This window comes from Pongo abelii, chromosome 19, assembly GCF_028885655.2.
Source record: "Pongo abelii isolate AG06213 chromosome 19, NHGRI_mPonAbe1-v2.0_pri, whole genome shotgun sequence".
Lineage (NCBI taxonomy): Eukaryota > Metazoa > Chordata > Mammalia > Primates > Hominidae > Pongo > Pongo abelii.
Window position 1 is genome coordinate 4,293,841 of NC_072004.2, and position 12,052 is coordinate 4,305,892.

The 12,052-nt window shown below is 57.5% G+C and overlaps 1 protein-coding gene across 2 annotated transcripts in view; it reads left to right on the forward strand.

Moving 5' to 3' along the window:
- The first annotated feature begins 3,151 nt into the window (after positions 1-3,151).
- SPNS2 (SPNS lysolipid transporter 2, sphingosine-1-phosphate) overlaps positions 3,152-12,052 on the forward strand; it is a 40,405-nt gene continuing 31,504 nt past the window's right edge. Inside the window, exon 1 of one of the 2 annotated variants that reach the window (XM_009251154.4) lies at positions 3,152-3,688. In XM_009251154.4, coding sequence (XP_009249429.2) covers positions 3,319-3,688 — 370 coding nt within the window. In that variant the 5' untranslated portion in view covers positions 3,152-3,318. The remainder of the gene's footprint in view (positions 3,689-12,052) is intronic. The other variant, XR_008515246.2, reaches the window with a different exon arrangement.

Genomic DNA, 12,052 nt, shown 5'->3' on the forward strand with positions numbered 1-12,052 from the left:
CCATGTGGAAGGATGGGCAGAGGGCAGATGGGCTGAGCTCCCAATTACCAGCCAGGGAGGAGCAAGTGCATTTTAGGCCAGTGTTTCTCAGAGTGTGTCCTGCAGAGCTCTCGTCTTGCAAGACATTCTGTGGACACACACACCTGGGAACATGGCATCCTAGATCTCCCTCTGGGAGATTCAGAGCGTCCATTCTCATAGTAAAGGCTCTGAAAAGTCCCTAAGGAAACCTACTTTTCTGTGTTTATCCCACTACTTCCCAAGTACACCTGCTCTTTGAATAATGGCCATTAATGTCCTGTGCCCCATCTTTTTCTTTTTTGTGTGTGTTCTTTTCTTTTTTTCCCCCCACTTTTGTTTTTTGTTTTTGTTTTTGTTTTTGAGACGGAGTCTCACTCTGTCACCCAGGCTGGATGGAGTGCAGTGGCGTGATCTCAGCTCACTGCAAACTCCGCCTCCCAAGTTCAAGCAATTCTCCTGCCTCAGCCTCCTAAGTAGCTGGGATTACAGGCGCGCACCACCACGCCTGGCTAATTTTTGTATTTTTAGTAGAGACAGGGTTTCACCATGTTGGCCAGGCTGGTCTCGAACTCCTGACCTCAGGTGATCCACCCACCTCCCAAAGTGCTGGGATTACAGGTATGAACCACCACGCCCGGCCCCCATTTGTTTTTGAAGCTGTGATCTAGACCTAATGAATGAATATCAGAAGGTCCTTTAGCCACAGAGTTCAGCCTCCTGTTATACTGATGAGGAAACAGAATCCCACCCAGGCTGAGGGCAGCGTGCGGGGCAGTGGAGGAAGTGCTGGATTAGAGGGCAGACACACCTGGGTTTAGCCCATGCACTGTCATTTACCAGGTGTTCGACCTTGGGCAAATTACTTCTTTTCCCTGGGCCTCAGTTTCTTCATTGGCGAGATGGAGGAAAGAACCCTACCAGTCCTCTGTCTGACAGCCCCAGGATACTGCCAGAGCTTCTCAGAAGGCTGTAGGGATTTGTCCTGGACTGCACAACCAGAAAGGGCTTCTTGTCCTCCCTGTCCCTCTGCCCTTGGTGGCCCCTTATCCCACACAAGGACCTATTCTAGAGACTGCCTTTGAGTTGAAACCCCAGTGAAACACAGTGGGAAGGGTTGGCTTGCTTGGTGGCAGCTCAGAGGTCCCCCAGGTTTGAAAGGCTCATGCCACCCTCTTCCCCTGCTCTGAGACCTTCCCAGTGGTGAAAAGGGAAGGCAGCAGAAAGAGAATGCTCCCCTTCCTGTCAAGGCCGAAAGTGTCGCCCTGGACAGGACTGTGGCCAAAAGGATGAGGAGTTTTGAGGCATGGGAAGGGGACCCTGGGGTTGGGTCTAGAGTTGTGGTTGTGCCTCCTTCACCACTAGACACAATTCCACAGCTGGGCAGCCTCTCACAGCTGGACTCTGTTCACCTGCTGGCACCATCACACTCTTATGAGATCATTGCTGGGGCCGGGTTCTAGCCCCATGGAGCTCCTAGCTCTCTTCCTTGTTTGTTAATCACCCGTCATGCCAGGCCACCATGGGGAACTCCCCCCATCCGCCTTTGCAGGCCTGAGCTCAGCAAGCTGGAAAGAGGCAGCAGGCAGCTTTCAGAATGAAATCTGTTTTCCTAACCCTCCCGTCACAGTCATTCATACCCAGCACGCTGAAGCATATTTTTAGTCACTTTGCAGAATTTAAAATACACCTCAAAGGCGCCAAGAAACACCAGCTTGGGGATTAACTCTGCTCACAAGAGACAGTGGAGGGGGGCAGGGGGGTGCCTCGTGCTGTGTCACCCGTTGGCTATGCCATGACTAACTGTGGCTGACAGCTTCATCAGATGCACCTGCCTGTGGACGTGGGGTCCCGAGAAGCCTGTAGCGGGGAGTGAGCTCCAGCCCTCGGGGATGATGCCAGAGCCTGGGGCAGCTCCAGCCCTGCCACAGACTCACTGCCTGTTCGTAATGGGTCACGTCCGTGCCCTGGAACTTGTCTGTGAAACACAGGGAACGATTAACTGGTTTCCGAGTGTCTCTCCAGTTCTAACATTCTGTCCTCTGCACTTTGTACAGGATTTTAATTTCAATGAAAGCCGCAAACAGGTGAATGGGGGAGGGAAGGGGGAGATTGCCACAGCACCTCTAAGGAGGGGTGAAACCGTGATGGGATGTCAGGAACACAGAAGCACCCCAACCACTCTCCATAGGAGGCAGACCCCCGCCCCGTCCCACCAAGGGAAGGTGACCACCCATGGATTTCCAGACTGAATCCCATCCTGCCATCTGCCCCCAGATACAGAAACGGAGACCCAGAGAGTGGGTGTCATGTTCAGGGTCATGCCACACACCAGGGCAGAGCTGAGCTAGGACCCAGCCTCCTGTCTGCCACTGGGAGCTTTGTATCCTCTCTAGCACGTACCTGGAAGTCTGAAGCTTAGAGATGTGGTCCCTCAGGAAAGAAGGCCCCTTCTGAATATCCTGTCTCTGTTGGGCCCCAATCACAGCCCTGGCTCTCCCCGCCAGGGGCTGCCAGCCACTCTGTGGGGCAAGGGTAGGGTCCGGGTGCCCACACAGGAATGGGGCCGGGGTAGGTTGGGGGCTGGATCTGGGTTGCCCTGGGGAGGTGGGCGACACAGCCCACCATGACTGGTGGAGGTCTAGGTTCTGGGCCCTCCCTGAACTGTTTAAATCCGGGCGTGTGAGTATCGGAGGAGCCACCGGCTCTCCAACTGGCGCCCCTGACTTTAGCCATCTGAGACTCCTCTCTCCAGTTCTCCCAAATACGCTAGGCTCAAGCCCTCAGCCCGGCTCCCAGAGCCTCCGCCGGGAGTCCACGCCCGAGGCAGGGGTTGGGTGAAGGGTACTGAGTAGGTGCTGGGAGCCCGGTCACCAACACCCTGCTCCCAGCTCCGTAGCCAGAGCAAACCCTCTCCCGCTCCCCGCGGGCGTTCGCGGCCGGGCGGCCCCGGCGTGACTGCGCCCCCATTGGCAGGAGGGGCTCTGCCGCCCGGGCCCCCAGTCCCCGGGCCCCCCACCCCCAGGGCAGCACGTGCGGGGCGGGGCTGTGGCCCGAGCCCGGAGCTGATTGGGCGCGGGCCTGGTGGGCGGGGCCGGGCCGCAGCTGTCAGAGCCTCGGCGGCGACGGAGGCGCATCGAGCTGAGCGGTGGCAGCGCCGCAGCCGGGGCCGGAGCGCAGGAGCCGACGGGGCCCGACCAGGATGGTGCAGCGGCGGCTCCGCGGCGCACGCACGCGCTGAGCGGGCCCAAGCTGGGCCCCGCGCCCCCCGCGCCCCCCGCCGCCCCGATCCGGGCCGGCATGATGTGCCTGGAATGCGCCTCGGCGGCGGCGGGCGGCGCGGAGGAGGAGGAGGCGGACGCGGAGCGGCGGCGCCGGCGCCGGGGGGCGCAGCGAGGGGCTGGCGGTAGCGGTTGCTGCGGGGCGCGGGGCGCGGGCGGCGCTGGAGTCTCGGCCGCGGACGATGAGGTGCAGACGCTGTCGGGCAGCGTAAGGCGGGCCCCGACCGGACCCCCCGGCACCCCCGTTACCCCCGGCTGCGCAGCTACTGCAAAGGGCCCCGGCGCTCAGCAGCCCAAACCCGCCAGCTTGGGCCGCGGGCGGGGGGCAGCCGCCGCCATCCTCAGCTTGGGCAACGTGCTCAACTACCTGGACAGGTACACCGTGGCAGGTGAGCGAGTGCCCCACCCAGCTCGAGGACCAAGACCCCACCCCATCCCACCACCCGCTTCGAGGGAGGTACCCCAGAGAGCTTTTGGTCCCAGGCCTGCTATCTCCAGGCCCTACGTGAGGTCCCTACGGACCCTCTGCTCAGGCACAACTGGGCAAGGGATGCCTCCGTGCTCCACGGGTACAATCCAGCTCCCCGCTCATACACACCCGGGGCCAAGGGTTAGAGGAGTCCCCACCCCTGGAGCAGCCCGCGCGTCCTCGCCAGCCCTTGACGGCCCATCCGTTGTCCTCTTCTCCAAGAGTCTCCTCTGCGTCTCTCTGTCTCCTTGTCTCTGCGCCCCCTCCGACCCCAGCTGCAGGTTCCCGGGCCTCCTTCCCTTCCCCCAGCCCAGGCCGTCTGTCCGTCCATGGCCCGTCAGTTCCTTCCTTTCTCCGCCGCCTCCACCCCCCTGCGTGCGTGCGGCGAGTGCGCGCGCCCCTTGCGGGTGTGAGCTAGGGAGACCGGGTGTGTGTGCGCGTGGCGGCGCGGTTGTGTGTGTGAGCGCGTGGCTGACAAAGGCTCCGGGCTGCGGGGAGCGGAGGGAGGGGCGGGGCGGGTCCGCGGCGCCTGGGGACCCAGGCTGCGGTTTGCAGCTGGCCCTGTACAGAGGCCTGGAGACGCCTCCCCCTGCTCTATGGTGCTTGGGGTGTAGGGTAGGGCGCAGGCCTCTGGAGCTAGAGACGTGGAGCCTCATCCTCAGGGAGCATCTCTGGGAATCACCCTTGGGGACGGGATTGGGATCGATAGAACAACTGGGTTCTAGCCCCAGATTTGCTCCTAATGTGCTTGGTGTGTGACCTTGGGCCAGTCTCAGCGTGTGTTTAGGTCTGTTTGCCCGTTTGTGAGTTGATTGATCATTGGGCCTTTGGGGGACGCACGTGGTTCTGGAATTGCCTTCTGCTGGCTCCCCTCCCCAGCTCTTAGGGGTGGGTCTAGGGGTAAGAATTTGCCCTAGACTGAGCTGCTACTGGTTGGGAATGGTGGAGCTTTGAGAGGGAAGGACTTTGGCCAGACTGGCATAGGAAGGGGCTCCCTGCAGGAGGAGAGCAGTATTGTGCGCCTGGCATGCTGGCCCAGAAGCTGCGTAACTATAGCTTAGTAAAATCTGGAGCTACCAAACACACACACAACAGAGAGAGAGAGGAGATAGAGAGGAGAGAGGGAAGGATTTATTTTTGGACAGACTCTAAAGAGAACTTTGCGGCAATTGAGAGAAGAGAGCCCGGGCGTAAACCACATGCCACCTGGTGCCCTTCTCCGGGCCTCAGTCTCCCCCTCTGTTGAATGGAGTTTTGTGTCAAATGGAAGGGAAGATTTCTGATGGGAGGGCAGAGGCTTCCCCCTCCCCCCATTCCTGCTTTCAAACCCCCTTGGCTCTCTGTCCTTCCACTGGAGGAAGTTGGAAGTGGGTACCAGTGGCATCAGTTTCTGGGTTGAGCTATCCCAAAGAGACACTTACTTTGGTCTAGAGAGCAGGAATATTGAGCACCTCCCAAAAACGCCAGCCGCTGTCACGCATGTACCATGCTGCCGGGAACCTGGGAGCATAAGTGCCACCCTTTGGGGGAGAAATCAGAGAACACCTGGGACCTGTAGTCAGTTCAAAAAAGGCTTCTGTACACAGATAGGGGGACCAAGGTCCCTGTACAGCCCCTGTTCAAGATGGCCAGGAAAATGACTGGCAAAGCTGGTGTTAGATCTAACAGTAAGGCTCTGCCTGGGAGGAGGTCTTCCCACCCTTTCTCAGCTGAAGAATGAATGGTACTACTTCTGGCACTGTAGCGCTCTCCAACTTGTTTTTTTTCCTGCCCCAGACCACCCCCTTTGACTTTCTTAGGGGAACTGCCTCTGCCAGGGGCAGAGCCAGAGAGGGTGGGATCAGGGAGGGGTGGCGCTTATCTGCTCCCACTTCTACTCAGGTCTCAGAGTCAGATTGTCAGAATGGGGCAATGAGATAGGAAATTTGTGGTGAATTGGTAAAGGGAGGTGGGGAGTGGTGGCTAAGAGGGGCGTGGGGCGGTTAGGGAGGAAGGCCCGGAAAGCCCTGTGCAAACACCCGCCTGGGCTGTGCCTCCCTCCCTCTCCTGGCCCGGAGTGGGAGCTCACGCACCACCCCACCCCCAACACACAGCAGACACAGGTTTCCTCTCCGGATAAGCCTGGTTGCCCCTCTCTCTATGGTAGATTTCCCCATCTCCACTTCCCCAAGTTCAGTTTTTAGGAATATTTAATCTCTATGGTAACTACTATGGCTTGATGTGCTAGGGCCAGGGGAGTGCTTATCCCAGGCCTGAGTGCACCTGTTGCTGGCTGGCCCAGCTGGGACAGAGATGGGGATGTAGAGACTCCATTGCTAAGTCTTTGATGCTTGCACCTACCTGGCCCCAGCTCCCCACCAAAGAAGGAAGGGAGGTCCCACTCTCCTTCTTTAACTCTGTCCTTTAAATCTATTTTTTCATAGTATAGACCAGCTTTGTCCAAAAGAAATATAATGTAAGCCACATATTCGTGTCAAATTTTCTGGCAGCTGGATTAAAATAGTACAAGAAATAGGTGCGATTAATTAATAATATATTTTATTTAACTCAGTATATCCAACAAATTTCAACATGTAATCAATATAAAAGTTGTTAGGGCCGGGTGTGGTGGCTCACGCCTGTAAACCCAGCACTTTGGGAGGCGGAGGCGGGTGGATCACCTGAGGTCGGAAGTTCGAGAGCAGCCTGGTCAACATGGTGAAACCCCCATCTCTACTAAAGTAAATACAAAAATTAGCTAGCACGGTGGTGCACACCTGTAGTCCCAGCTACTCGGGAGGCTGAGGAAGGAGAATCGCTTGAACCCAGGAGGTGGAGGTTGCAGTGAGCTGAGATCACGCCACTGCACTCCAGCCTGGGTGACAGAGTGAGACTGTCTCAAAAAAAGAAATTATATATATATATACACACACATATGCATATTGTTAATGGGATATTTTGCCTCCCTTTTCATACTAAGTCTTTGAAACCCAGTATATGTATTTTCCATTCACAGCACATGTCAATATTACGGTGGCCAGGGGCCACTAGAGTAGACAGGGCAGGTCTAGAGTCTTTGCTGCCAGAGTTCGAGGCAAGGCTCTTCAGCTTCCCAGCCGTGTGACCTTGAAGACATCACCTGAGCCTTCTGTGTGATCATTCCCCTCCCGCCTGCCTCCCGGGTTGCGTGGGATAAATGAGACTGTATCTCGAGCACCTGGGACAGGGCCAGATTCCTAGGAGGGCTTCACGAGTGCCAGCTGCCTTCTCTTCCATGCCTCTGCTCGAGCTGGGCCCCTGGCCACGATGCCTTTCCTGGTTTTTTTTGTTGTTGTTGTTGTTCTGTTTTTTGTTCTGTTTATGACAGTCCTTACAGGACACCTTTACGAACCCCTCCCTTCTCCACAGGGCTGGTCTCCATCCTGGGAACTCTAGTAGCTTCTGCCTCTGCGCAAGCATTCCCAGAGCCACCCGGTGAACCTGCTAATTACGGCCTCTCCTCCGCCCCATGAGAACCCCCTGAGGGCAGCAGGCCTCAGAGCGGGTGAGGAGGGCCAGGCTCCTGTGCTTGCTCTTCTTACTGAGCGTTGCTTCAATTGGATGAAATTGAGGTAGCCCAGAAACCTCTTCTAAATCCTTCCTTGCACCTCCTTGTGCAGATGGGAACACAGCCATCCAGAGAACAAAGACACTTACCCAAGGTCACACGCGGGGCGGAGCAGGGCCACACCAGCCAGCGCAGCATCCTCTCCAGTCTCAGGAGCCCCAGGTGGAGGTAGGGGCATGACCCTTGCTTCTGGCCTGGGAACGCAGAGGCTCTGCTGGCTCAGGCAAGAGCCCTTTGGGTAGATGAATTTCAGTTTAATTGAGCCAAGGCAGTTTGAGCTCCCCTAGGGCATATGGCTCCTGCTCCCATGGTCCCTACCAGCCTAGCAGCCACCCACTCTGCATTCTGAGCCCACTCCTCGCTGCCAGGTCAGGAAAAGGAGGCAGTCCCTCAGATGGGGGTCTCACACCCCCTCTAACCAGCTCTGCTTCCTGGTGCCAGAGCCACCTCTGCCGCCCAGGCTGCCATTATTACCTCTGTGAAATGGAAGCAGAGCTGAGGGTGTAGGTGGCAGCATTTTGCTCCTGGAACCAGGCCCCACAAGAGGGAGGTGGCCCTGGCCTTATTTATGGGTGGTGAATGACTATTTGGGAACTGAGATCCTTCCCCTACTTCTGTGGGGTACCTGTTCTCTTCTCGAGACCTATTTTCTTTCCCTTTGATCCAGCCTGGGGCAGCCTGGGCACTTGGAGTTGGGTGGAGTGGGGGCTGTTGAGGAAAGGCAGAGCCTTGCCCTGGGGGAGTCCTTTTCTGCCAAAGAAGCTGAGACTGGTATCCATGGCAACTGCTCACTAACACAAACCCAGAAGGAGCGATGAGCATAGGGACCCAGCTGGGAACACAAGCCGAGAGGGACTTGGGGGCTTCCCTGGAGCAGCTGAGCTGGGTGCAGGAGTCGGGGTGGTGCCAGGCTGGGGCTCACTCTCCTATTGGCCTTTTTTTTTTTTTTTTTTTTTTGGTCTGTCCTGTTAAGTCTGTCCAGAATTGAAAGATGGGGAAACTGAGGCCCAGGGTCTTTTACAGGGTCACCTGGTGGGTAGGGGCTAAGCCAGGCCCTGTCTTCTGGCTCTGTGGCTCTCTCTTTAGATAAGGATGGCCACCTTAAGGGTAAACAGTGCCCCTGCCTTGCCCTCTTAGGTAGCCTTGTCCTGGCCACTGCCACATCTGCACTGTGGAGAAACCCCAGCTAAGGTCTGAGGGGCAGGGCATCTAGAGTGTCTGACTGGCAGGCTCAGCACCCAGGTGAAGCGCCAGGTGGCCTAGAATGTCAGCTCCCTTGTGACTAACTGCCTGCTGCCCACTTCCTTGCTCCTGCTTCCTTTTCAAGGCACCTTCCAGCAGCCTCTGCCAGCCCCTCCGCTGTGCTGTCATCCATCAGAGGAAGTGGTTTGAAACACAGTACCTTGGTCTGGGGCCCTGGACCAGTGACGGGCCTGGCCTGTGCCTCTGTTTCTCATTTTGTGGATGAGGCAGGAAGGCTGCAGGTCTGCAGGTGATAGCCTGTTCTGAGAGGGAGGCCTCCCTGTTCAGAGCTGCTCAGAGGAGGAGCTCCTTGTCCCTTCCCCAGATCCTTCTGCAATAGGAAGTGGCTTTTGTTTCTGCCTGTGGGGTCCTGAAATCTTGAAGGTAGAAGGAGGATGAGAGTGAGGGAGTCCAGTAGAACACTGGCCCGATCCCTAGGCTTCTGGGGCTGGGCTCCCTCTTGAGCTCCGAATGTCTTCTGGGCTGAGCTTCCTGTTCCTGGCTCTGCCAGCCTTCGCCAGCTTTACTGTGTGACTGGAGGCAAATTCTGACTCTTTCTGATCCCTGAATCCATGATAGATGATTTTTGTCCCTCTCTTGCTGTTGTCAGTGTCTTGCTCCCAAAGATAGTGTGGTGCACTTGGTCTCAGGAACTCTAGTCTGCTGGTCCCTGGCTCTGCCTGCACCTCCTTTCCCCAGGACAACCAGATCTGCTTCCCGGGAGCTACAGTAGCCAACTGCGCTTGCCCCTGGTGGGTCTCAGTGGTGTCCCCTTTCCAGGATGCCGTCTCCAGTGCTCTGGGCTGAACCAAGTGCCTAACTCCTGGTTTTGAACTGTACTCTGCTCCACCTCCATCACAGCACCTATCCCCATGGAGGGTCACCATCCCCCTCTAGCCATGAGGGGCAGAGCCTGGTCACACCTGGGACCCCTGCATGCATAGGAGACTGCCCCAGGCTTGAGCCCTGTTGACTGAGTCACAGACTCAGTTGACCGAGACTTGGGTTGACTCATACCTGCCTGACCCAAAGCACATCCTTCTGGGCTGAAAGGGCACTGGTAGGCTTGGACAGCTCAGGTGAAGGGCCAGGCCCCTGTGCTGACATCAGGGTTTCTCCAACAGTGGCTGGTGCTGTCTCTTTGTTCTGACCAGAGCTCACAATGAGCCTCGGGGCCTGAGTCTCCAGGAAGGAAATGGGAGGATGTAGTCAGGCAGTCCCTGTCTACCCAGTCCTCAGCCCTGACAATGAGGCCGCCCAACCCCCAAGCTGGGCAGAGCGGCTTTTCTACATTCAGGAGGGCACAGTGGCAGCTTTGCCCTGTCTCTTCTGCAGATAGGGCTGGCCCAGGTCACACAGTGAGGCCGTGTGAGGAAGAGCACCAGTCTGCTCTGGGCCTGGTCCTCGCCTGGTGGCTGGGAGGTTGGTGAGTGGGGCCGTAGGGGAGATGAGAGTAGAGCATCAGCATCGGGGCAAGAAACAAACCTGGAACGAGGCACTAGCCGGAGCTTGGAGGCTGGGGACAGGGTCCTGTCCTCCTGCCTCCCGCTTTCCTCTGCCCTCTTGGAGCCCTTGCTAGGGACTCCCCACTCCCACTCCTAGAGCCACGAGGTCTTCGTGATTCCTTCACTGTCAGGCATGGGGTTCCTGAATGGGCTTCCAAGAGGCAAAGAGCAGGATCAGGCTTTGTAAACTGGAAAGGGCTGTGCCTGGGGAGGGGTGGGGTTACTTGGTCACACGGCTGTTTCCAGCACCAGTGTGAGGATGCTAGGGTGTCGAGGGGTGACTGTTTGCGGCCTTTTTGGGGGGAGTTGTCAGGGTGCAGGTGGGGAACATAGGCCAGATGTGGGAGCCTGGGGACCAGCTCGGCCTGGCTCCTGCAGCCTCTGTCCCGCTCACCTTCCGCATGTCAGCTTCCATCTGAGGCGGGGAGCAGTAGTCCCTGGCCGCCTCAGCTACTGAAGCAGCACGTGGGGAGAAGGCTGAGGGTTTGTGGGCTTGAGGAGAGCCACTCTGAGGTCTCTTATCTCTTCCCCACCCTCTTCCCCAGGCCCCTGCCTTATCCTGTGTCTGGCTGGTATATCAGGACCCACTGGCCACACCCCCCGTGAGTCCATGATAAGGCTGTGGCCAGCTTATCCCTGGACCCTGGTGGTCTTGGGAGTCCCTGGGCCAGGACAGGGCTGGGGAGGCTGAGCTGGGGAAGGAGTAGCTGTGCAAAGCCCCCAAATTGCTAAGGCAGAGCCTGGTTCCAGTAAAGCTGGCCCCAAATGATAGACTAGAACCACAGGCCAGAGGCCCGGCCACCCGGCCCCGCCCACTGTTGGCATAGAGACCCAGCAGGGAGGAGGGGAGCACTCTGGGCTCCAGGGTGGTGTCTCTCTAGGGCTAGCAGGGTCTGCGGGCAGGACTCGTGGGTGGGGAGGGGTGTTTCTCTAAGGGGCCAAGGCTCTGGGCTGGGGGCCTCATCCTCATGGTCCCTGCAGAGACGACCACTAAGCTGCTCTGCCATTAATGACCCAGATTTGCAGGGTGGCTTGGGGGTAGGGGACAAGCATATGTAGAACAAACCCAGTTGAGATTCAGAAATGAACCCAGCAGGGATGTCTTGGGATTCTGGGCCACTTCTGAAACAGGCAATCTGAGGCCCAGCTGCTCCTGAAGGTCATATAGCCCGCTCCGGGCAGACGGGGGCAGGATCTTGCCCTGGGGAAGCCTGGGGGTGAGTAGGAGTGAGTGTGCCTGAGTCCAGGGCACTGGCTCAGGGACTGCCTTGGCCCAGTCCCTAGGCTGGTGGGGTGCCGGCAGGGCCGGGCTGTGGGTTCCCAGCCTTAGCCATCCAGCGCCAGGTCAGCAGAGCCAGGCTCTCAGGCCCCTGTAATTACCGGGGTGGGAGCTGCAGCCGAGCTGGAGCAGGGGTAAGACTCCCAGCATGAGCCAGCGCTGAGGCCTCCACATGGGGACCTGGGTCCCTCTGAGAGGGACTGGTCAAGGGCATCAGGGCCCATCCCTTCAGATCCCTAGGCCCTGTCTTTCCAGGCATCTGCCCCCATTTTGGATAAAAGAAAACCAAGGTGGGAATGCCCCATTGTTCTCAAGTCATAGCTGGGGCTGTGTCCTGTCCCACTAGTTAACGACCAGTGATAACATTTATGACATTTATTGAGGACCTACTATGTGCCAGGCACTATTCTAAACACTGTATGTGGATTAACCTACTTAAACCTCACAACAACCATATGAAATGAAGCAGGTCTTCAAATTAAGCCATATTACAGAGGAGGAAACTGGCACAGAGAGGTTATGTTATTTCCCCAAGGTCACACAGCAGAGAAAGTGGGAAAACCAGGATTTAAACCCAGATGCTCCAGTTCCGGAGCCCATGCTCTTGAGAATTTAGCTAAGCCACCTGCTGCTCTGAGACAGGTTCAGGTAGGGTGAACGTGGGCTGATACT